This window comes from Argiope bruennichi, chromosome 9, assembly GCF_947563725.1.
Source record: "Argiope bruennichi chromosome 9, qqArgBrue1.1, whole genome shotgun sequence".
NCBI lineage: Eukaryota > Metazoa > Arthropoda > Arachnida > Araneae > Araneidae > Argiope > Argiope bruennichi.
Genome location: NC_079159.1, coordinates 57,174,996 through 57,201,991, shown reverse-complemented (window position 1 = coordinate 57,201,991; position 26,996 = coordinate 57,174,996). Strand labels below are relative to the sequence as shown.

The following is a 26,996-nucleotide window of genomic DNA, read 5'->3' as shown; positions in this document are numbered from 1 at the left end:
AAGAAAGAAAAAAGCACTCATTACTGTTATGATTTTTTTTTCTTCTTTTTTTTCCTATCTCAAATACTAGAATCGTAAGATTTACTGTAAACAAGGTCACCTTAGCTTTCATTCAAGGTTTCAGAGCACGTGGTGTTTGAGTTTGCGTAGTAGCGAGAAAAAGTTTTATTTTTTTTTTTATCTACTGGATTGTATAGATGCTACTTGGTAAATTCGACGCTGAACCGAAATAAGTTGGTATCAAGATGACTTCGCGACTGTCCAAACGGTTTTATCGTCCTGAAGGCACAGAAGATTCTGTTTTAGACAGAGGAGCTACAGCAGAAGCCGAAAATCGTTGGGTTTTCGAAATTTCTTGGGAAGTTGTTAATAAAGGTAAAATTACTTTTTGTACAAAGTGAAGGTCAGTCTGATGATTTCCGTAATTTGTATATTTATTTATAGTTATCTGATAAACCGTTATATTTAAGTTTTATACACTAATTGAATAAGTTCCCGTTTTAGTAGTTTTGCGTAATTTATTATTACCGGCGTATGAATAGTTATAAGATCATTGTGATTACCTTGATCTGCTCATCTCTCTTAGATTATGATCTTCAGATAACTCAGACCTTGGCCCATGAAATGTAACAATGTACTAGCATTGAGCTTGCATGTTATTAATTCTATTTAGTAAGGATATTACTTCTTATAGTAATTGTAACTATACTTTTTCAAATTTTAATTAACGATGTCAAACCTAACAATAAGAAACCACCATAAAATGACATTTTTAATATGCACAATATTTCCCTTTAAATCTGTAATAATAAGTAGATACTTGTTCCTTAAAAGTATCATTTCTCATTTGCATACAATGCATTTTATCCTCCTTATCTGGTAACTTTTCTTTAAAGGAAATTGTGAACAATTTTCAACACATCTTGTAGATCTGATTTAAAATAGTGATTATGTTATTTGAAACTTTATAATTCAAATGAAAACTTTGAAATATTGTACTTTATAATTCAGATGAATGGTGGTCTTATGTTCCTACTTTATTTTTCCATTTCAATTTATTTATGATTGTCTATTCTATAATTCTATCATGGGCTATATTTTCAAATCCTTAAACAAAATGCATACTTAATCATAGCCACACCCCTTTGCATACATTTCAGAAGGCTGGCGAAGCAGATTAATTTAAGTACTAAAAAGCTTTTTGTATTTGTACTTTGTTTATCACTTAGTATATGGCGTTTCTTGCAATTTATTAATTTTTACTGCTTTTTCATTGAATTTATAGCATTAACAGAGGTATATCCTTATTTATAGTTCATAACATTTAAAAGAAAAATGGCTTACAAGATACTAATATTAGCTAGCATTGAAATTGTAAGCTTTTAAAAGATAACGTTATAAATTACTTTATCCTATATACTGAAACTTCTACATTAGCAATTTAAGTGCATACCATATTTCTTTCTATTATATTGATCTATAATAATGCAATAATTAAGAGAGAAGTTTAATTATACAATTTTCTAAAGCTGTTTCATGCAAAAAAAAAAAAAAAATCGCCTTAATCACTGAGAAAGATATTTAATATTAAAAGTAATGCTAAATGTATTTGAAAAAGACAGCAAAAGTATATTTAAGCAAAATTCTATGTTGGAACATTGGTGTATTATCTGAGAAAAATCTTTTACCCAGAGAAATGACCTACAAAGAGTAATGCAGCATTGTCTATGGGAATGGGTTTGTTACTTTTCAGTTTCATTTTTATGCAAAACTAGCTACATTTACTGCAGATACATTGAATGGATGTACAAAATGTAAGAAATTTTTATTTAACACATTTTATATCTGTAGGAAAATTGTTTCTTGTATGCATGATATCAATAATTTTTGCTGAAAATTTTCTTTCCGTCTTTTTTTGTGTTCATGAAAATAACTATATTTGTATGAAATGTTTTTCCTCAAAATTGTTTCTTGGACTTTATTTGTAATCTTCAGAAACCTTCTTTCTGTGGACTGCAAAATGTCATATTCTGATAAGATTAAATTTTAATTTATATTTTTCTTCCCCTAAATTCAAAAGTGATTCTGTTGTAGCTAGAAATTAACTCCATCTATTAAATGTCATCTTAAAAACTGTTGTGGATTTAACTCTATGAACCTGGCTAGCGTGAAAATTCCAGTGCCTCAAATTCCTGAAGTTTTTTTTCGTGAACGAAAACAAAATTGAATCATCTTTTCCTTCACAGAGATTACAGGAGGGGAGCACCTATTGAGCTATAAATGAAATGCATGGTCAGTTATTACCCCTATGTGATTGTCGTTTGTGGTTTGAAGGAAGGGTTTGTTTAATTTGTTGTTGCTGAATTTGCACTCGCACATATTTTGATTTTAGGTGCATTTTTTATGTTTCCATTTTATCATTGCTATAGAATTAAGAGGGAATTTAAAAAATAAAATAAGGATAAATTAAACATGAAACATTATTATTTTCAAATATCCTTTGGATATTTTTATTTCAAAAGTGTATTTTCTTACTTATGAAGTTGAGATTCTAAATTCGTATTTTATAATTAATGTTTTAAAGAAAAAAAATGTTTAAACCTTTACAGTAAGCATATGAAAATTATCATGAAGTCTTCAAAGAATTGGAAACTATTCTAGCAAAAAAAATCTTGAAAATTTAAGCTTGTTTTTATTTTATAATTATTAATAAAATAATTTAAATTTATTTACTAAAGTAAAGGACATGCTTTTATTTGCTTTTTAATTTACCCAAAATATTTTTACAAACTTTGTAGATATAGCACAATATTAAATAATGTGGTGGTGGCTTTAAAAACTGAAAGGAATTTAATGTAAAGGTTTAAAAAATGTATCGTTAAAATTTATTATTTTTCAAATATAAAATTTAAGACATCTCTAATTACCAAATATCTGCAATAATATAGAATACAGTTTGTAAAAATCTCTTCCTTTCTGCATTGTATATTTAATTCCCTGGAAAACTAATTCAGTAAAGATGATCGGGAAATATATATTAATACAATTCTGCCTTCTTTTACTTCAAAAAAAATCTATTTTCATATTAGTAGATAAAGTACATAATTGGGGAGGGGGGAGTGCTCTGGAGATATTTCAGAAAAAAATGTAACATTATCGATTCCTCATATGATCATTTATTCTCATGAAAAATTTCTATTACATAATCTTGTAGAATTTTTACAGCAATTCAAATTTGTCTCTGAATTAAAATGAATATTTTTTTATTTAATTTCATGATTAAAATATAATAAATTTTATTCCAAAAAGCAAGATTTTTGTATTTGTATAAAACTGAGAAGTTTTTAACAAATAAGGTAATAAATATGTTAAAATTATTTGTATTTTTCACATGCATGTAGGCAATTATCAACAGGTTCATAATTTTTCAATTATTTTCTCAAAAGTTGCTTCAAAATTGAAACTGAATGCATCAAATTTTACTTTATTTCTAAATTTTATACAGAAATTGATTTTAATTAACAGTCATCATATTTTTCTAAATATAATGTAAATTAATTATTAATTGTAAATAGGTGAGGAAAGAAACAGTAATTGCAAAATTTTTATTTGATATCTAATTGAGATTTTTTGGTAATGCATTAAATTTAGAAAAATCGATTTGTAATTAAATAAGATATCAAAAAAGTAGACACAAGGAAACAGATTTCGAAAAAATACTTGAATAATCAGTGTCCATAAAAATAAATAAAGGGGGAAGAAATAGATTTTTTTAGTTAATAAAAAATATTAAAAATTATGATATCTTATGCATAAAAAAAAACTGAAATCGTAATGAATCATATGGCAATCGTAATAAAATGTTTTTAAAAAATCCAATCATTGAATTTTGACTTCTTAACTGATGAATAATTTTCATCCCCTTAGTTACTATTGGACGTGTCCTTTTTCTTCACAAGCATAGCAGACTTAAAAAGCCACTCGTCAATCAAGGTTAGCGGACCCCACATAGCAAGCATATGGTTTGCTCTTCGCAAAATATCTTTCACCCCTTGAATTCACCTAAACGTCTCAAAGCACCCGAGTCAGACCCCTGTTGGATGGGACGATCTAAGGCGAGTGAGGGCTCATAGGGTTAATTCATTTCATTCCAAGGATGTCAGTTTTTTTTTACATGACTTAAGGTGTTTACACTGCCTTACATATTCTGATGGATTAAAATTTTGATTTTACAAAAATTGAGTGGAAAATAATATTTTTAATTGCATTATCTGTTCAAAATGTATGTGATGAATTTGATCATCTAAAGACCAATGCTGTCTATTATAATTGATAACAGAAAAACACATATATTCTTTTGTTGAAATCTTGAAATATATTTAAAAAATATGAAAATTATGTACCTGTTTTGATTATAAAAGAATTGTTTATGAATTGTTAAAAAAAGCTGATAAGTAATGTTAGATTAGTCAAATGTAGAAAGCACTGTATTTTACCAGTGCTTAACAATTCATTTGTAGAGCAACAAAATATTTTTAATTTTTAAATCACACTTAAATATTATACTCATCTCTCACTTAAATGTTAAACTTGCATAATTTAATCTTTTCTTATTGCTTAATTATTTTTTATTTGAAATGTACAAACAATTATTATAGTTTGTACATTTAAAAAAATCATTTCTGTAATAGAATGCATTACAAAGGTAGAGTTTTAGATAATAATAATAATAAAAAAATATTCAAAGAAATTATTCAGTATATTGCATTTTTGCTTTTAACCAAAATAATGTACTGCTATTAGAGCATCTGTTGGAAGTATAAAGTAATTATTGTATCATATTGATGGACAATAGGTTATTGGAATGTCTTATGGAATCCCAGTTGGAACTTCAATACCTGTAGTCATTCATTATTTGCACATATATATCTTTCTTATCCTAGAAATGCCTGCAAGCATATTGATTGTCATCTAATATTGTTATATATTTGATTTATTTGTGTAAATCAATAATTCAGTCAGTTTAATAGTCATTATTTGTTTATTGCTTTAGTCTTATGAATATCTCTTTTAATTTATTGCTTTAAATTAAAAATTGTGGCGTGCTTTTTGTCTCCATAGCTATTTAAATTTATCAGCTGTGTTATGCTTGAAAACATTTTTAAAATAATTCTCCTTCATATGCACTTGTAAGGATAGAAAGCTAAATTGTTAAGTATTTTAATTTGGTTTTATTTAGTATCATGATGAAAATTGGTCTTTCAAAAATAAAAATTGACACACTTTTATGACGGCCATTTAATACTACTATTTGGTAAAACTATTTTAAATGCAAAAATAAAGGATAATCCTATGTGCTGGGTAATGTTAAATTAAAAATTTGAGTTTTAAAGTAAACTTGTTAAGAAATAATATTTTTTATTGTGTTCTGAAATTATAATCTGATGAGATAGTAAAGCAAAAGTTGTCAGGAAAACCAAGATCTTGTAAATTAATAAATTTGATGTGTTAAAACTTCTGAAATTGCCAATAGCAAACTTATTTAAAAAATTTAAATTGCCAATGAAGATTTTAGCTGAAAGGAAAAGGAAAGTACACTGTGATTTTTTGAAATAAATATTTTATTCCAGTAAATAAATATTTTATTATTATTTTATAGTATAATTCATAAAAAAATAGAGGAGTATAGCAAAGGGTTTCTCTAAAAGTACTCTATGAAATTTGAACAAAAATGTGTGAAGGGGACAGATGAGAATAAAATGTAATTAATTTCTCTTGGCTGACAAGAAATTATTCAAAATTGCTAATCAAGATGCAATTGTGTGACTGCAAATTTAGATTATTCTTATCTACTGAATTGATACATCATAACTACTAACTAGCAAATTATGAGATAATTATCAAGAAAGATAGCTTGAATTTCTCTTGGATCATTTAAATGATATTTCACAATATATATATATTAGTCTAAACGTCAAAGAATGTTTATTTATGATTTTCTAGAATTTCCTTAAATGTGTCAATCAGAACTAAGCTTTTCTTCGGATTAGCTAAAATTATATTTGAAGCGTTTAAAAAATATCTCAGTCTATTATAGTTTTAAAAAAAAGATTTATTTTTAGTACTTGCTTTTTGTCTGTATTATAACTTTTTAAACTTAACTTTTGTTTTTATTATAACTTATCAAAAAGTATTTAGGTAAACTATACCATGTTGTATTATTCAAACATATTATTATCATCTTTCCTTCTCATTTCTTATAAATATTATTTTTCCTACCCATAGTTGGCGGAATTTATACTGTCATTCGTTCTAAAGCTGGTGTGAGTGTTGAAGAACTTGGAGATCAGTATTGTCTATTGGGACCATTCAATGATGCTCTTGTTAAAACAGAAGTGGAGGTTATGGAACCTCCTGAATCATTTTATAAAAATGCCATTCAATCAATGAAAAATTCTGGAATCAAGGTAAATATTTTCAGTATTTACATTTATAGCAACCTTAGAATTATGCTAGGATCAACAACCTCTATGATATATAATATAACTCTTTTGACAATATATCAAGACTATTGAATCTAGGGAATGGGGAGATCACTATAATATACAAGTACCATATTTTCATATATGAAATCTTTGTATAAATATGTGATTAAAAAAAATAATATAGCGAATTCAGTGAATTAATAGTGCATAAAAAAAAAAAAAATAATAAACTTTTTTTTTATTTGTAATGTTGTAACTTCCAATGAATGAGGTTTTTTTTTTTTTTTACCACCATTATTTTATCTCTGGTTTAGTATTTAAAAAATAGCCTAGAAATGAGATGAAAGAATTTTACATTGTTTTTTGTATAGTATTTATGGTGTTGTTACTTTTTCATTTTGGAGGGAGGGCTCTAAATGTTTAAGAGGGTGTTGTTTTATATTTCACTATTGCTATCTGCCTAGTTACAAGTAATTGACTATTCAGATAATATTTCTATTCAAATTAAAATTATTGATATAATTTTTGTACTTGAAGGAATTATATTTCCTATCAATATCCATCCATGTTTGAACACTTTTGCTCTTAATTGAATCATATTTCCTATTTAAATATTTCATATGAATAATTTCTTTTTTGAGTGAATATTTGAATATGAAGTTCAAATTAAATTTTAACTTCATATTCCAGGTCTATAACTAAATTTGTAATATCACTAGATTAAGTATTAATTTACTGTTAGATTTTTTTTTTAATGACAAAGAAAAAAATAAAAGAACTTTTGTGATTTTTTTTTTTTTGAAAAAAAAGAATTATTTTATTATATAATTGGATTGGAAATTTAATATTTAGTATTTGATTTTTAAATGCATGTAACTGACTAAAAAAATAGTATTTATTTTAAAGTATTCTGGAATAATGTTGTGATTTAAATGAAATCAGTAATTTGCTTAAGTAATTGCAACTATCATTGCTTGGATTTTTCCTATCTTAAAATTGTGATGAACATAAAATGGAACATTGTTAAATAAATAACAATGTTTAACACATCTGTCTTACTTACGTAATTTGTTAATAATCTGTCTATCTAATTTCTCATTTTTCTTTCCTTAAAATTAATAGTTTGATTTCATTGGATCAAGGGATCCATTATTCCTATTTCAGAATGTATTGTATAAAAATCCTATTTAGAAATAGTTGGGTGCATGTAAAACTAAGCCTGTTATTCTTTTATTGAGTATTAAATGTAATAATTAAATATGATGCTAATACATTATGTCTTTGATGCTAAATTTAAATTACAAAATATTACTGAAGAGAGGGGATTTTTTCATTCTAAAGGGTCTTTTGCCATGTGAGACAAATAATTATCAGTCTCCATTGCATTGTTTATGTCATAATGTCTAATTAATTATATAAGTGATATGACAAAATATTTTTTATATTGTTGTATAAACTTGATCATGAAATAAGGGAACAAAATCCAAAAATGCTCATCTAATTTTCTGTTTTTAATGAGCAGACATAGAGACTTATTTATCTTAATTTGCAAGAAGAAGTAAAAAAGAGAACTGCAATTGGGCAGAGAGAAATATTATTTTGTTTATGAAATTTTGAGAGTATGATTTTAAAATTAAACGCATAATATTTTTCTTCCTTTTGATCTTACAGCATTCTGCATTTTGTATTTTATAAAAATATTTTTGATAGGAAACGAATTAGCTTAAAAATTTCACACTAATTGACTCGTTTATTAAGTGCCTTTGTTTGATTCATCTAAGTTCAGCCTGACATATAAGAGTTCATATTATTTAATTATTTTATTTAAACATTTCAAAACATACTATGTGTCATCCTAATTAGTTCTTTAAAGAAGGTTTTATCTTTCCATAATATTAACTTAATAGATGGAAATATGTGAATGTGTGTATTTGCACAACTAAAGTCACCTTTTTCAGAAAGGGATCTTTAGGGTTGATAACTTTTTAATATTTTTATGCGTCCAGTTTTAATATTTTTAGAAGCTACTATATCAAGATCCTCAAAAATGTCTGGAAGAGAATTAGGGCAGCTTAAATATACATGTTGAATTTTGTATATTCATATTATTCTATTAACTTAAAGTCACAAAGCAAATAATTGGATATTTTATTTATTCCCAAAAATTTTTATGAAATATATATATATATATTATACATATGTGTAAACAAAAGATTCAATGATAAGTTCTTTAAATGAGCTTTTTTTTCTTCTTTTCATGATTATTAGTGACAGAGTTCAATTTTCAATAAAGATTAAGATTTCATTATTAGATCCATGATCAAGCAGTGATAATTTCTGACTAAGAAAACAGGAAAAGTAAAAGTTTTAACTTAAAAAGGGAATTTTTCCTTATAGCTGAAATGGCATGTATTTTAAGTGCATGTCAACTCTAGAGTGTTAGAATGCGTGCTACTCAAAAGCTATAGTGAAGCATTTCACTTAATTTCAAGAATGCAAATTAAATTATTACATATTCACACATTCATACTTACATATATATAAAGAGAGATATTTATAAATGCTATAAAATTTTCATTTTTGAAAGTACTTTATTTTTAATTTTTGTGTTAAGGTTCTACTTGCTTTTACTATTATTTTTATTCGTTTATTTTTAGTTATCTAAAATTAAAAAATTGGTTAAAATTTTATCTTTAAAAGTTTTAAATAATATTCCATGCTTGATATTGGAACTCTTTAGGCTTAACTCTAGATATTTTCAGTGTTTAGTACTTCCAGCTTATCTTTATATTTTTTATTACATTCTTTTAATAATTTTAAATTGTGGGATTCACCTTCCCAGAATAATGTTATTTATCCTGTATTTCTTGTTAGTAGCATTACCTTAATTTTAGATACATTAGTCTTGCTAAAAGCAGAAAAAGAATATATTTTTATCTTATTAGCATATAAATGATGCAATAAGTTGTTGAGTTCACCTGGCATTACACCAAATTACATCATTCTTGGCAGCATTTAACATTTTTCATTTTACATTTGAGGACTATTTTGATACTGTTGCCATTTATTGCTAATTGCTTTAAAAATAACTTCTGAATTTCCTGTTTATATATATCTTAACTTTTTTTAATCATCAAAGGATGAACTTTTGTCATTCATCTATTCCCCTCCCCCTCTCTTTAAATATTTTTAAACATTTTATAAAAATATTGTTAATAATTAATTTTTAAAAAATTGCAAGTTATTTTATTAAGCCTTTATGATTTTGGATAATTATACAGTAAACATATATTTGGAATATTTATGGAGGACTTTGGTAAATACCGAAACGGAATATTATACCAAAAAATTATTTGAGAATGGGAGATTAGTTTATCATAAAATAAAGCATTACATATAGATATGATTTACACAATCTATCTTCATTTTTTAAAAGCTTTTTAACTTCTGTGTTGCACAATGTTCCGGCTTTTCATTTAATCTCGGGTTCAAATTTCTGTAGCTAGGTATATTGTTTTTATTACTTGGTACTTTGTCTGATTTGAAACAATAATACAATGAGATAATAATTTTTAACTTTGTAAATGTTTTAAAAATGGTTTGCAATTTAGAACCATTAGTAAAATTAATCATGAATGATCCACAAATTCATCTAGTCAATAAGCAATTTTACCGCTTAAAAGACATATTGTCAGAGAACTGACTCTTTTAGAAAAAGCTGAAAAAAAATGCCAATTCAATATAAGTTCAATTCAAGAAAAGAAGTTAACATTTGTTTAATTCAAATTGAAACAGAGATCCTAAATCCATTGATACCTGAAAGCTATTTAAAACCATCATGATAATTTAAGTTTTGTTTATGACGTTAGTCAGCATTCAGTTAAAGATAGATCTAATTCATGGAGGGAGAGGGGATATTGTCAGAAGGATTACAGAATATGAATATTTTATTATGGAAGAAGATTTTGAATGGAACCAGATTAAAGTGGTTTTCTCATTTCAAGTACAATTGTTATGTCTGCTGCAATTGAAGAACCACTTTCAGTTGAATTTACATAAATAGTTTGACTTCTGAAAAAAAAGTTCAGCTCAAGTTTCAATCATATAACTGAAAACTTCTATTTTACAATGAAGCAATAAAATAAGATAGGGGGGGGGAGAAAAACTAAAAGAAGGAAGTACCACACAGGGAAACAATCCTACAAAAGAGCAGGAAAATATGCAGTCATTTAAAAGTGGAGAAGAATATAGCATCATTGACAAAGATAATTTGTGCAATTCCTTTGAAAATTCAAATACTGGGTCTGAATTTGATAAAGATAAATATTTCATAATAATGCTAAGAATTCATAAAGAATTATAAGTAATTGCATCTTACATTTTAGTTTCCATGGTTGGGATTTTACTCTTAAATCATTATTGCAATTAATCGTGCAATGTAATGAAAATATATACAGCATACAAATGGCTGTGTGACATATTTGAGCAAAATAGATTAATTCTTCAGAATATCCACTATAACAACTATGAATTTTTTATTGGGGTGGGGCTTGTAATATAATAAGATATGAAAAAATTCTGAATTTTAAGTTTATAAAAATTAGGGGGGAAAATGATGATAATTGCATCCTTTTAATTTCAGGTCATTTATGGAAGATGGCTTATAGATGGTTATCCAAGAGTTGTTCTTTTTGACATTGGTTCAGCAGCATGGAAACTAGATGAATGGAAGAGAGACTTATGGAATATTGCAAATATTGGTGTTCCATGGCATGACCGTGAATCAAATGATGCAATAATCTTTGGGTACTTGGTGGCTTGGTTTTTGGAGGAAGTAAGATTTTAAAAAAATTTTATTATGTTATTTATAATTATCTTTTATTAGGAGATATTTTTTTTTCTCTTTTCTTTACTGGCATAGTTTATCTAAACTTTTCTGTTTTATATTTTAATATCCTTAGTGTATAAAAATCGATAGCAAAGACAAATTGATATTTTTAAAAAAGCTAAAATAATAAGAAATGTTACAATATTGAATATTTTTGATTTTATTATTTGTAGAATAGATAAAGTACTCTTGTAGCTGTTTCTGAAATGTGTCTGTAAATTATTCTTCGATTTAATTTACTAACCTAATCACTAGTTCATTAAAATACAATGCCTACAATTTTTTACAGAGCAGTTGAACTCTCAACTTAATATTGTATCTTATCCTTACTACCTTTCCTGATCCTGAGCATGTCATCACATAACTGTAAAATACACAGATTCATTTCAAAATTCAATACAATTCCTTGTTTCTGCCTTGTGAATGATGCATTCTTTATATTAAGTATATTTCATTGCATATATGTTTTGTATATAAACTGTTTAGACATAAAAAAAATATTAATAATAACTGCAAAAAGCATTAAATGTAAAATATATTAATATGTCATAAGCCGTTTTAGCATAGTGTAATAATATAAATTTAAATTAAATTATTGTTCTTTCACTGCTAAAAATAGCTATTTTCATTTGAAATTATTTTCAAATATTCAAATAAAATAAAATAATATTAGTAATATTAATTTTTTTTTTCTGAAATATATAATACATAAGTGTGCTTTAATGTATAAAATATTTTAAAAATCTTTGACTTTATTTGCACATTCTAATTAATAAAGACATTTTTTTTTGTTTAAGAATTTGTCTATCTTATTTTAATTATATTACATTTTCTTTTAAGTATTTAGAACAAATATTTTTAAATTGATTGTTAATATTATTCTTCAGTTTTATAAACAAGTTGAAGAGGAACGGGATGCACCATTTGTCATAGCTCATTTTCATGAATGGCTGGCAGGTATTGGGCTCATCTTGTGTAGAACCCGTCACTTAGATGTAGCTACTGTTTTTACAACTCATGCAACATTGCTTGGACGATATCTCTGTGCTGCTAATTTAGATTTCTACAACAATTTAGATAAGGTATAATTGTTATTTTTAATGATTGTGTGTAAAAATTAAGGGAATGAAAATCAAAAAAAATAGAAAGAGATGTGTAGGATTCATTAAAAAAAATTTATTAAATGTTTTTGCTTTCTTTGTTTTGAAAAAAAAAATTAATTCATTTTGCTTGTGTTCAACAATGTTATTAAACTTAAGTCATTCCTTATTATGCATTTAAGATTTCTTTTCATTCTTTGCCATCAATGCAAATCAGAGTTATTTCAAATATATTTCAGATATTGCAGGGCAGAAAATTTTTAGTTATATATTTTGGAGTACTGAAAACTTGTTTTTCTCTCTAATGTTATTAGTTTGTTGCTTGTAATATTATAGAATCGGTTATAAATTGAAGAAGCATATTTTACTCCTATTTACTAATGTAATAGTGTAAAAGTTTATATTCTGGTCTTATTATTATTACTTTCTTCTTAATTTTTTTGTTAATTTACTGCTCATAAATGCAGATTTTCAATTTCAGTTCAATTTAGATAAAGAAGCAGGTGACAGAGGTATATATCATAGATATTGCATGGAAAGAGCTGCAGCTCACAGTTCACACATTTTTACTACTGTTTCTGAAATCACCTCCTGGGAATCTGAGCATTTGCTTAAGCGTAAACCAGGTTAGTATCAAGACTTAAATGTGCAAATAACAGTATATGATATCTTTTTTAGGACATGATTTTTAAAATAGAATCATTGTGGTGTTTAGTCTTACATTTATTATTATTAATATGTCTCCCTCTAAAATTGGAACTCTTTCATATTATTGTGTGGCTATATTAAGAGGAGTACTTTTTTATTACATTCTGTAATAGAGAAAAAATAAAACTAAATATTCAATAATCAAATAGCGTAAAAATTATCAAGTAAGGCTGTTAAATTATCAAGTAATGTTTTATTTATCTTGGTTATTAAAGATTTATTTCCCTTCATCTATTTTTAATAGTTTTAATTAAATCTATTTAAATATGTTTTATTTTTAATTATATTTTTAGTATTTATGCATAAATATTTTATATTTGTGTATTTAAATTTCTGATACCTCAACGAATTTATTTGTATTTTGATATATATTTTGTATTTTAATTATTATACCATTCTAAAATACAGTAAAAGGAATTATTAAAATTATATTTTGTTTGAGGAGATGAAGTAAATAATATATTTATAAACATATATTTTATGAATTGTAAAAATGTATTCAGTTGAAAGTGCCAGTAGAAATGATCAGGCAGGTGCGAAAACTGTTCGTGTATATGAAAATCATATGTATGACATGTTTGAAATTATAATAAATTCTATAATTTCAAAAAAATATTGGAACTCTAAATATTATTGCATTTGTATATTAATTTTTTAAAGAATTTTTTTACTAAATGAGAAAAAAAAATTGAATTTCTTGGAATCTATTATAAAGAATTAATAGAATCCATTGGTTTTCCTAAATGAACATGTTAAAAAAATTACATGTTCATGTTAATTTTTTCCTTAGGACTTTGAAATTTCTAAATTCTTTTAAGTGATAATTTATAATGTTCTGAAAGAGAAATAAACTGTTAATTCAACCAATATAAAGAGATGAAAATTTTTTTATTTGTTTCAAAGTTTAATACTTTATTTGTCTGTTTTCTCAGATATAAATGTATGAATGGTTATATGTTAATCATTCATACATTACATTTTGACTTTAAATTTTTAAAAAAGGAGAAAATAATAATAATAATACTCTCTTAATATTTAAAATTTTGCTAATGCTTGATTTTGTTTTTCGTAGATGTAATAACGCCTAATGGATTGAATGTTAAAAAATTTAGTGCTATTCATGAGTTTCAAAATCTTCATGCTCTTGCAAAGGAGAAGATTCATGACTTTGTTCGTGGTCACTTCTATGGGTACTTTTTTACGCATTTTTAAAGCATTGATTATTTCTATTAATTAAAAATTACTTCAATACTTATGTTACATGCCTTTACATTGAAATTATAAAGTGCCTTATATGGAAAATGTTTATGGATTGATATTTTAATAATAATTGTAGGTGAATTTTAATTTTTATGAAACAGGATACAATTTTTTCTATTCATATTGCTATTTTATATCATATAAATAAAGCATTTAATTATTACCTCAAAAGTAAGTGTGTTTGAGATGGAACACAGGAAAGAAGAATTTAATATTATCAGCTAATCTGTTACTTATCTTTTAAAATTCTTTTATTCTCAGATATAATTCAACATGATTCTGTAAATAATACAATTGTTTTAGTTTGTTATTCTGTAAAAGAAAAATAAATGGTAATTACAAAAGAACCTTGTACATCCATTTTATTTAGGAAAATATCTTTTACTCATGTAGTTCTTCAAAAGTATTTTTTTAAGATTTACCATTTTGTTACTTAAAGAATTAGGAGAGCATTTATAATGTCATTATTTAAAAATAGTTTTGTTTTACTATTTAAATAAGTGAATTGTTATACTAACTATATGAATGTATTATATAATGTATGAGAATGGGAGAAAGAAATATCTTGGTTGGTAACTTATATTCTTAAAGATTGGCTTTTTTTAATCTATTTTTATTCCCTCAATATCAAACAATTAGTTTTTACTAATATCATTGCTTTAAAAAAATCGCTATGGTTGACTTATAGTTTCTGTTAAAAAAGGATTGAAAATATGAGATTTTGTATTATCAAACATCATTTGTGTATGAGATATTGGGTATGTGTTAAATGTGTTGTTATGACTCGGATGTCTATTTGTTAGAGAAAAAATTAAAACAGTCAGGTGTGGATTCAGATTTTGGCTAACATGTTTCAAAATTGTATAGTCATCCAAAATAACCTTCATGCTACTTCGAAATAAAATATTAATCAAGTTAATCTTAATCACTGCTTTAGTTAAGATTTTTTTTTTCCAAAAATTTGTTTGAAATGCCCAAAGAACTATTAGATTTTCAGATTATTCATATAATCTATTATATTTAATTGTTACATTTAACTGTTGTATTAATATACTTAAAATAGTGTCATGTTGGATAAATAATAGTAAGCAATTTTCCCCCCAATTTTTCTTTATAAATATTTAAAAAATACCACAAAAAATCTTATTAGTTTTTTTCTCATTTTGTATGCATAATGTTAATAATTTTAACATTATATTACCAAGTTTTGTCCAAAGTAAATGCTTAAGAGTAATAAATATATTCTGTTGAAATTAAAGAATGGGCTTTAAAGCATTTTTAATACTTGGGGACAGAAAATCTGAGGATTTTTTTTTTTCATTTTTTAATTTAAACTTTATAAATTTATTTGCAAATCACTCTATGATATATTTGCTTCAAAATTATTTCATACATTTACAATTACAAAATATTAAGTATTTAATATGTTTGCAAAAAGTCATGGTATTTTATAACAGGATCTATTGTTTTTATTTTCATACCTGATTGTAATGTGTCTGAAATTTTTTTTCATCTTCTCTAGACATTATGATTTTGATCTTGACAAAACTTTATATCTATTCATTGCGGGGCGTTATGAATTTTCCAACAAGGGTGCAGATTTGTTCATAGAGTCCTTAGCTCGTTTGAATCATTTCCTGAAGGTATAAAATCTAATAATTTTTTTTTATTGTTAGAATATACTGTAATGATTTATATGGATTTGTTTTGTTATCTATATAGTGGCTCTGTAATAAAAGTCCAAATCGCTGCATCAAAGGAAATTTAACTTATTTATTGTCAAATGTAATTAGTAATCCTCTGCTGGTTTTATGTTTAATTAAATCCTCGGTCCCTAATAATTCATCAGCCAACTAATCCCTTTGTTGAAACCATAGAAGTGTGTGTTGTTAAGAAGATGTTATCTCTTCATAACCTGTAGTTATGAAAAGTAATCATGTGAAATTAAAATATTTGTTAACCAATTTTGCTAACAGTGTTTTTTTTAGTGATCTTTATTAGCAAAATGTATTGTGATTTTATCATTTAGAAGTTGTAATGAAGCTAGTATTCCTAACTATTGTGTATGCTGAGATTTTTACTTGTTTATTTTTATTCTACAGAATTTGTTATGTAGTCTAAATTGTGTCAAACATATAGTTGCACTTGGACTTTGTCCCAAAATCATATTTCAAAAGGAAGAAAAAATAAGATGTAAATAAATTTTTGATTGCACGAACACTACTCAAAAAATCATTTTTAAAAAAAATCGATTTTTTTTTATTAGCTTATATGATAAATTGAGTCTTTCTAAATGTGCTTGCAAAATTTTAAAGCTGTAGCTTAATTTTTTACTAAGTTATTGAAGACTTTGATGCATGAACAAGAGTAAACAACGTTGCTACATCCACTTTTCAGAATCAAACACCTGTAAAAGAAGCTCATTTAACAAAAGTATTGCAAATTTAACAAAGGCTTGCATCAAATGAGCTATTAGAGCAATGTATTTGGTGCATGACTCAAAATTCCAATGAGATTAATGAATGATTCTACAGTATCATTTGGAGTAAATGCTCAAAAGTTACAACTGCATCAATCAAGCAGAATAGCAGAAATAGTAAGAAGAATATAAGTAATAGCAAACAGCATAGGAGAAATATACATTTAATCAATTTTTATATGCATAATAATTTTTTATAGGCGTTATGATAAAGATTTCTGAAGTTTTGATCTTTCATTAATTTTTCTTTATATCTTCAATATACAAATATAATATTTTGTTTGAATGAATTTTTACATTTTTAGAATAACTTTAATCATATTTTATAAAAGTTACAGGCAAATTAAATAGACCTTATATTATTATTTAGAGGAATAAAAACTTTAAATGCATTTTTCTCCATGTGTTTTTGCTTATATGCTACATTTCGAAAGCCGAAGGCTTTCTTAAAAATGGAGGTTGGGGTGTGAAATTTTTTGTGAATGTTCAAAAAAAACTTAGTATAGAATTAGCTTTAAGGTCTGCAGTAATTTTTTTTAAAAATATCCAAAGTCAGAATTTCTGCATTTTCAGATTTTTGTTGTTGTTGTGTGTGTGTGTTCTACAATAAAAAATTTTAAAAAATTAAATATGGTTGGCAGGAGGAAATCCATATTAAGTTTTAAGTAGTATATTAATAGCTACCTGAAAAAAAAATGTGGAGAAAATCTTCATATTTAAAAAAACCTTAGGGTTTTTTAAAAACTCTAAAACTACTACTACTAACTACTAGGTTTAAAAAAAAAAATTTTTTTTTAATTATTTCAAAAACGTTTTAGTGTAGAGTTATAGAGTAATATTTTACATAAAATAAAAGTAAAATATAATTTTAAACATTAAATTATTTTTTTTGAGGTACTATGTCATCTTTTCCTAAATACTAAATATGCATTGCTTATAATATTTCTGGGATTTTTCCTACCAAAATATGGCAATAATATATGTTTTATTTGAGAAATGTCATTACATTCATTTATCATCTCTTCCTCCCAACTTGCTAGTAGTGTGTAATATGTGGGCCAGAATATTTCACAGCTATATGGAATATATGTGAAAAATAATATTGTAACTTATATGGAGAATATTGCATTTCTTGAAGTCTTTTCATTTGAAACTTTTGTACAAGTAAATGTTAATAACTTCATCAGGTGGTTGCTTCTTTGAAAGTGGTTCTTCTGATAAAGTGGCTTCTTTGAAGAAATTTTTGTTATAACTAAGCAGTGATATTTGCTGTTAAAAAAGCTGAGTTCTAATGCAGAAGAAAATGCATATAATTAAATGTCTAATTTCCTAGTCGCAATAAAAAAAAATAGTGTGTATGGAGAAAATTAAAATGATTCTGTGCATCTGAAAGTAAGGAACTCTCTGTAATAAAGAAATAAAAACTATTATTTGTGGTTTGGGTATTTTAACCACTTAATTCATCTATTTAAATTTTCTGTAGTGCAAATCTGAAAACTCAAATGAGTGCATAAAAGAATTAAAGTGAATTTATTTTTAATATAAATTATATGAAGAGTCCAAATCTATAATGTAGGAAGAATTTTTTTATGGTTTGAAATAGAAAAAATGGGGAAAATTGGTGTATTTTTAAATTTAATTACCTTTATTCATTTTTTTCTGTTATTTATATGATTTATATTTATTTTGTAGACTGCTCATAGTGAAATGACTGTCATGGCATTTTTAATTTTTCCTGCTCGTACAAACAATTTTAATGTTGATTCCCTCAGAGGTCAAGCAATTGCCAAACAGTTAAGAGATACTGTTCATGATGTTCAATCAAAAATTGGAAAGCGGATGTTTGAAATTTGCTTAGGGTAGGTATTTTAAGTTTCAGAATTAAGCAAGGATTTGGATTGTAATTTTCTTAACCTGTTAATTATTATAGCTTTATTGAATATTGAACAAACATTATAATTTATATTTGGTAATAAATATATATTTTTTTCATGATTTATTTTGTTATTTATTTATTTAATACACGTGTATGTGGAATCATTATTGTGCTTTCTTTCATTTAAAGTGGAAGACTACCTACCAGTGAAGAACTCTTAACTTCTGAAGATATAGTTAAGCTTAAACGCTGTATATATGCTTCGCAGGTAAATATTGTCAATAATTGTATCCATTTTTTAAAAATAATATATGGCAAAAAAAGCTGCAATATGCAGTTATAGTTTGTTTCATTTGTAAAACTTTTGAAATACCTTTGAGGAAGTTGAAAATGTTTCTAATGAACAGAATGTTTGATTTCTTAAAAAGTAAACTATTGACCCAACTGCTTCTTTTATAAAAGCATTGATTATGTGAGAAAATAATTTAAAGGGAAAAAAAATTTCTTTCTAATATATTTTCTTATCATCAAAATTTTTTAATATTATTATTATTATTATTTTTTTTTTTTTTTGTATGTGAATGGAAAAGAATAATAAAAAGTGCTCTTGTAATAATTGTTTTTTCTTAATTTGAAATTTATTCTCAACTCAAATTTATTTTATTACAGAGAACAAGTCTTCCCCCTATATGTTCGCATAATATGATAGATGATGCTAATGATCCAGTTCTTAGTCATTTACGAAGATGTCACTTATTCAATAATAGGGAAGATCGTGTTAAGGTATTTTTTTATCTTTAATATAGCATGAACTAAATATAGAAAAATATTTCCCTCCCCCTTCTGCATAATTGTCATCCATTGCTTGATTTGTCACTTTTTGGTTTGATTTAATCTAAAGGATTTGTTTCCAAATGTATTACTTATGACAAGTATTACTTATTTGATTCAGCAGTTAGCATCCGAGAAATTTACTTTACGCATAATATAAAATATTTGATTAATTTCTTAAATTATTGACTTAAGACGTTTACATTTTTTTATGAGTGTGCATCAAATGATAAATTATTTTTGCATGAATCATTTCTTAGTGTTACTGTAGTTGTAATGAATAATAAAAGCTCTTGTATAAAAGTAATTCCATGAGAATAAAATGTTTTTACTGCTATTAAAAATTGTTATTTTTCATATCTACTGAAAGCAATTTCAATTATATCTACATGTTTTAAAGCTTTATGGAAAAAAAGAACATTGTTCATTTAATATTCCTGTTTTAAAACATATCTACATGAAATAATCTTGTTAATTGTTTTTAAAAATTTTTTTAATTTCTTATCTAAAATTATCCTAATTAATTTAATTGTCCTAATATATAACATTATTTGAAGAAGCAGTCATGGATTTATTTTTCATAATTTTAAGGAAATAGCTAATTTTTTTTTTCTTTTGTCAAGATTTTGTTTTTAAAGCCATGATGAGCATAGCACAGCAAAAAGATTAAGAAGGCAGAATAGAGAAAAAACAATAGTGGAAAAATATTTGGAACTTACATAATTTCAGAAATGAATTTTCCAATTCCACATCTTGATTTGCAGGAAATCTCATATAACTCAGAAGTTAAAATTGGTGTGAATCAGGATTTGAATAATTAGGAAATTAGTTTTTGTATTTACATTAATTAATATATATATATATATATATAATTGATTCTATTTTGATATTCTGTTGTATCATGATAATGTAAAAATTTTAAAGGTATTGTTCCATCCTGAGTTTTTATCTTCTACCAATCCATTATTCAGCATGGATTATGAAGAATTTGTCAGAGGTTGTCATATAGGCGTTTTCCCATCTTATTATGAACCTTGGGGCTATACACCTGGTAAAAGTTTATTCCTCATTTTGAATAGAAAGCAGTAATTTTTTTTAAAAAAATTTTATTTTAATTTATTTAGTTGACCTAATTGTTTTTATTTTTTAGCTGAGTGTACTGTAATGGGTATTCCAAGCATAACTACTAATTTATCAGGCTTTGGATGCTTCATAGCTGAACATGTGGCTGATCCTATGTCATATGGTACATATATTGTTGATCGAAGATTCAAAAGTCCTGAAGAATCTGTTCAACAATTAGCACAGGTAAAAATAAGATATGCTGCAAATTGAATTTCTTTGGTCTAAGGTTGCCCTCCCCTTTTGTTATTGATATAAAATATTTAAATATATAAACAGTAAAATTTCTTCATAGCATTTTTATAAGGTGTGTTAAAAATATTTGAATTGCAATCTGTTTAGCTCATACAATTTTATACAGGATGAAATTAATAATATGCATACTTTTTCAGTATTTGTTTGATTTCACCTGTCTTTCAAGACGCCAGAGAATTATTCAACGTAATAGGACAGAAAGGTTAAGTGATCTACTAGACTGGAAAAACCTGGGTGTTGTAAGTTTTGTTAATTTTCTTTAGTCATAAATAGCATCCTAGTACTTTAGCATGTCACTAACTTTATAGACTCACTGTTTAATTTTATGTGAAATTAATTATATTATGATTTTTAATTAACCCTTTGGGTACAAATGTTTCTTTTTGTTTTGCATCTGGAGCACAATCTTTTTGGACATTTAAAAGCAGTAGGTTTTATGCACAAATTCATTTATTTCATATTTCATGGTATTGAGATAACTTAGAATATTTAGCATTACAAAAAAATGAAACAGATTTAAAAAAAAGGCATTACATTCTGATGCGTTTAATGTATACATAAAGGTTAATATCAATATATCCAGATAAAAAAAATAATAAAATATTTGTTTCTGTTTTAGTTGCATATATTAAATTTTTGTTGCAATTACATTAAAAGTATCAGTTTGTTTCTGGGTAATTAATTCTTAAATGGAGGTATATTTAGAGTTTTTTTAAAATATTTTTTTTTATTGTTTACTATAAATTAAATTATGGAGATGTAAATTATCTGTTAAATTTCGAAGAAAAGTCCAGAAAGTTCTAGGTTAGTTTCACTTTACTTTGTTTTTTAGTATAGAAATTACAATGTAAATAATAATATTTTATGAAATTTTTCTGTAATTTGTAGAAGATATATGTCAGTGCTTGTTAAGTAAATACAATTTAGAAGATTTTTTTCATTCAAGGAATTTTTTGAATTTCTTGAAAATAATTTCTTTTTATAGAATTGGATATAAATACATTTACTGATAAATTTAAGCATTAGAAATATTTTCATTCATTATATATTATAATTATTAATGCAACCTTTAATATTAGATTATTAGCTTATGATTATTTTTAAGTACGAGTAACTTATTTTGGTGGTAACATAAATTTGGTTATGGATATGAAGAATTATTAAATATGCTGTGATCCAGAAAGGCAAAAATAGCTGTAACTTATTCTAGCAATATATGTAGAAATCAGAAAAATATTTGTCTTTCAGTTATTATATTTTTCATGTTCATTTTTGAATGAATATGATCACTTGAATCTTTTCTAGTTCAACATATGTTTTATGTGTAGATCTTATCTGATTTTTATTTTGCCAACTTTCAATTTCTTTCTTTTGTAGTATTATAGACAAGCCCGACAAATGGCTTTACATAAAACTCATCCTGAATTCTTAGAAGATGAAACAGTGGTAAGTGTGCTAATATTATGAATAATTGTGTGTTAATGTGTATGAATATTATAAATATTTCTTTAATACACTGAAGGGGAGGAAAACTCCCAACACTAAGAATAAATTATTGTAGAGTAATGAAATTTGAACAATTCATTTGTCTAGTTAACATGTTTGATTGATTAAATTTTGAAGATCAAATGCTAATTCAAGCTCAAGAAAATGCATTTCAAATGTGAAATGCTGTTACATTAATAGCCGGTGTAACATCCAGAATTTTAAATGCAAGTCTGCATATGTGCATGCATTGTGTCATACAGGTGTCGAATGTCACTTTGTGGTATGGAATTCTTTGCTTGTTGTACTTGTTCTGTCAATACTGGGACAGTCAGTGCCGGCTATAGATAGTGCTGGAATTGTTGTCCAATGATATCCCATTCATGCTCAATATGAGACAGAACTGGTGATCTCGCAGGCTAAGGTAACATGTCAACACTCTGTAGAGCACGTTACATTACAACAGTAGTATGAGGGTGAGCGTTATCCTGTTCGAAAACTCCCCCTTGAATGCTGTTCATGAATGGCAGCACTACAGATTGAAATACCTGACTGACATACAAATTTGCAGTCAGTGTGTTTGGGATAACCACGAGAGTGCTCCTGTTGTCATAGGAAATTGCTCCCAGATCATGACACCAGGTGTAGGTCCAGTGTGTCTAGGCCACAAACAGTTGGTGGCAGGCATTCCTCTGCCCTCCTTCTAACCAACACACGGCCATCACTGGCTCCAAGGCAGAATCTGTTTTCATCAGAAAATGCAACAGATCTCCACTCCATCCTCCAGTGATCTCTGGCTTGATAGCACTGGTGTCGCAAACGGTAACGGCTTGTATTCTGTGGAATGCACACTACAGGTCACTCGTGAAGTAACAGATTTCTAACAGTTCGTTGTGTCATTGTGGACCAACTGCAGCTTGAATTTTTGCTACAGACCCAGTACGATGCGCCACAGCCGTACGCCAAATAGGGCGGTCTTCCCTCAGAGTAGTTCACATGGCCGCCCAGAACCCATTCTTCTTGAGGCAGGCCCATCCCTTGACCACTGCTCCCTACAGTCATGCACAATGGATACATTCCGGACAAGTCTTTCTGCAATATCGCGGAAAGAATATCCATCTTCTCATAGTCCTACTACACGACCTCGTTCAAACTCTGGTGAGCTGTTGATAATGGCTTCTTCGTCTTCTTAAAGCTATTCTTGGCTAACATAAACTCAACAAGTCAAATTTCAAAGATAAATAACGCTCACGAACTTTACAGCATGTATTTAAAGCAAACCTAATTTGCAAGTTCTGAATGGCGCTACCAGCGTCACACTTCTGCGTGAAGTGCGAAATTTGAATTGATGTTCTCTTAGATGTATAAACACGCCTATGAAATTTTGTTTATCTAACACAAGTCTTTCTTGCTGTTGGAATTTCTTTTTTCGTCAGTGTATTTGTGGGGGAAAAAAGATATTTTTAATATGTATGTGAAAAATAATGCGAAAATAAAAGTATTTTGCAAAATATTCATTTAAAATATCTTTTATTTTCTTGGCTGTAAATTTTTTATGTTTTGAAGTTTTTAATATTTATTCCAACAAGTAGCTGCAACCATTTTATTTATATAAAATATCTATTTTTATTAATATGGCACAACTCGTATAGCATTGTCAATTAAGTTTTTTAAAAAAATTTAAAAATGCATTAAAAAAACATTAGTATTAAAATTTTTAAAAAAAGTATATGTTATTGTGAAACTATTGATGGTGATCTCTTTGTTTTTTTAATTAAATAAGATTCATTGAGGATAAATAACAGTTAGTTGAAAGATCTTTGAAAAGTTTGTTCATGGAGCTATTTTACCAATTTTGAAGAAATTTTAATTGCAATGATATTTTTGAGATATTAAAAATTATGAACTGAATTAAAGGCCTGATTCTTTTAGTTGAATTCTGATATGCCAAGGAAGATTAAATCGTCTAGCAGATTTAAAAAACAATAATAAAATCATAAAATTCTAATGGCTGCATGTCTGCCAGTAATTCTATTTCATTAGAATTTGAATTAATGCAGAAAAATTAAAATGTCAAAAATATACTCTTTTTATCGGCATTTCATTAATCTAAATTGAATTAATGAAAAATACATGCCATAAGACTGCTAAAACTTTAATTTTTCATTTTAAGCTTAATCTTTATAAAGAGATTTATCCCCTATCACATCTCTCTTACAGTTGGTATATCTTTTATATGATAATTTTGATAAGAATAGTTTTTCTTTTTTGGTATATTTCAATTAAGATAAACCAAAATTTGTTTTCTTGTTCATCAGTTTTTTTTTTTTATTATATATATATATATATACAATAGACTAACATATTCTTTTTTAGTTATCTAAATTGTCCGCATTGTGTATTACCAAAAAAGATTACACAAAATAAGCGAATAATGAATTTTCTTTCACAGGTGAAATGGTATCCACTTTTTTTTTCAGTTCATCAAAATTTCTTTATTGGAATTAAATTTCTCTCTTACCTCATTCTGTATTATAAATTCAAACATTTTAAATATTTAGACAGTAGTGTTGAACTGAATTTGGAATCGGGACTGTCCGAGCAAAATTCAGATGTGTAGTATACCTAAAACTATTTCTGTTTTACAAAATATCATAATTGCAATAATTGTTTTTGTGATGTTTGGTTTTATTATGTTTTAAGAATTTTAGCATTTGATTGAGAATAATGTAAAGAAAGTGTTTCTTTTTTGTTATTGATTTTTAAAATTTCCTTTCTTATTTCTCAAGCGTAACAAGATGCAAATGAAGTATCCTAGACCTATGTCTGAACCTCCTTCACCTTTAAGTTCCCGAGCTTCCACTCCTGCACCTTCAGAGCATGGAAGTGATGAAGAAGATGAACTTTCAGATGGAAGTGAAAATGCTGGAGAAACGTGAATTTTATTTGAAATTTAGGTTTCAACAAATCAAAAAATATCAATCATGCATGCCCTGTGAAAAATACTCAGTTATGAAAAAAAAAAAAAAAAAATTCTAAGAAAATTAGCAGGTTTTTTTTTTAATGCAAATAATTGTGTAGGGTTTGGTTTATTGGATTCTTTTTATTTAATAAATTTTATAAAATGTTTTTAAATCTTTTCAGGAGTTTTTGAAAATGGTGCTATAAATGTTTTCATTTAAATTCATTTTTAAAGCTTCATTTGATTTTATACGTAGAAATGTTAGACAGCTATTTGAATCAATTCAACCAATGTTAAAAATGTCAATTCCTGTCAAGTGCAATGTTTAAAAGCTATATTGTTAAAAAAAATCGATTTATATGATTAAAATTTTTATTATTTCCTATGTTAACTAATTGTTTTGTTTAAACATATCAGATATATTTTCGAAAATTGAGAAATATATTAATGTCATTTTAATTTTTACAGTAGTGTGTCGATGATGCTTCTAATGAAAATGTGTTCCTTAATTATATTTTCCTTTGATCACAATGGATTTGTATATGTTTATGCAAATTCGTTAATAAATGTTTCACTGCCATTAGATGTTGAGACAAAGGTATTTTGTTTCATGTTCCTGTTGCCAAATGTATTATTTGTTTAAAGTAATATAAATTGTTTGTAATGCCTATGTTGAATCTTACTAATTCAAATGAAAAACAGGGTCAAAAATTATTTGTATTATCAGAAAGGTATTTAACTTGGTATGACACAATCTAAAATGTTATTTAAATATAAATTTGTGCATCATTACATACATATATTCTATTTTACTAATTAATATTTTAAAAGTTATATTTTTTAAATATATTTACTTTTTTGTAACATTCTAACTATATATATTCTAGAATTAAAAAAAAGTAATTGTATTTCTCCTTCAGTCATCACCATTAAAATTGCTTTATTTTTACTAAACGTATAACAAATAAAATTTCTCTTTTTGTGTCCAGTTCTAGCATCAAGAGGTGTTAAAAAAAATTCTGAAGTTTTTTTTTTCATAACTCTGAATGCTTCTTTTGGATCTTTTTAGTACTGAAGTATGATTCCTCTTTTTAATTGTTTTCATTAGTGAAACCAAGTGCCATTGACTGATATGTAAGTGTTGGCTTAGTGTAGAAAAACAACAAGAAAATTTATATTTGTCTTAATAATATTTTTGTTTCTTTGTCCTGTTTTTCTTTTGTTTAGTGTTGAACATTATAAGACTGTAAACTCTCAAAGTTAGCTCCTTTTGTTATAGAAAAATCATAAAGTTTTATTTTTATTCTTTTATTTTTGCCTTCTTTTTGTGCCATATTTGTTTGGGAAAAATGACTATTTTTAATAAAGTTATATTCTATGTAATTGATTTAAATAAAAATGTTAATGCTGATGCACTTCTATTTTCTCAAATGATCATTTGTAATTGAGTTATTTAGAATAATTATCTTGAAAATTTGCTCATTAAAAACTAGATTAAGAATAATATGATGAACTGTTAGGTTATATTTGGCTAACCTCATGGTA

The 26,996-nt window shown here is 26.0% G+C and overlaps 1 protein-coding gene across 1 annotated transcript; it reads left to right on the top strand.

Moving 5' to 3' along the window:
* Positions 1-219: 219 nt before the first annotated feature.
* LOC129985149 (glycogen [starch] synthase-like) lies at positions 220-26,862 on the top strand. Its single transcript, XM_056095070.1, has 15 exons — positions 220-375; positions 6,286-6,467; positions 11,128-11,319; positions 12,261-12,455; positions 12,955-13,099; positions 14,254-14,371; positions 15,964-16,084; positions 18,613-18,779; positions 18,986-19,064; positions 19,466-19,579; positions 20,552-20,678; positions 20,778-20,935; positions 21,142-21,243; positions 22,382-22,450; positions 25,279-26,862. Exons 1-15 carry the CDS (start codon positions 246-248, stop codon positions 25,426-25,428), a joined length of 2,049 nt encoding a protein of 682 aa, XP_055951045.1. The 5' UTR covers positions 220-245; the 3' UTR covers positions 25,429-26,862.
* The last annotated feature ends 134 nt before the right edge of the window (positions 26,863-26,996 follow it).

Coding starts and splice junctions, on each gene's coding strand:
- LOC129985149 (XM_056095070.1), top strand. CDS start 246: ATGACTTCGCGACTGTCCAAACGGTTTTATCGTCCTGAAGGCACAGAA. Junction 14,372..15,963: donor GTTCGTGGTCACTTCTATGG/GTACTTTTTTAC, acceptor CATCTTCTCTAG/ACATTATGATTTTGATCTTG. Junction 16,085..18,612: donor GTTTGAATCATTTCCTGAAG/GTATAAAATCTA, acceptor TTTATTTTGTAG/ACTGCTCATAGTGAAATGAC.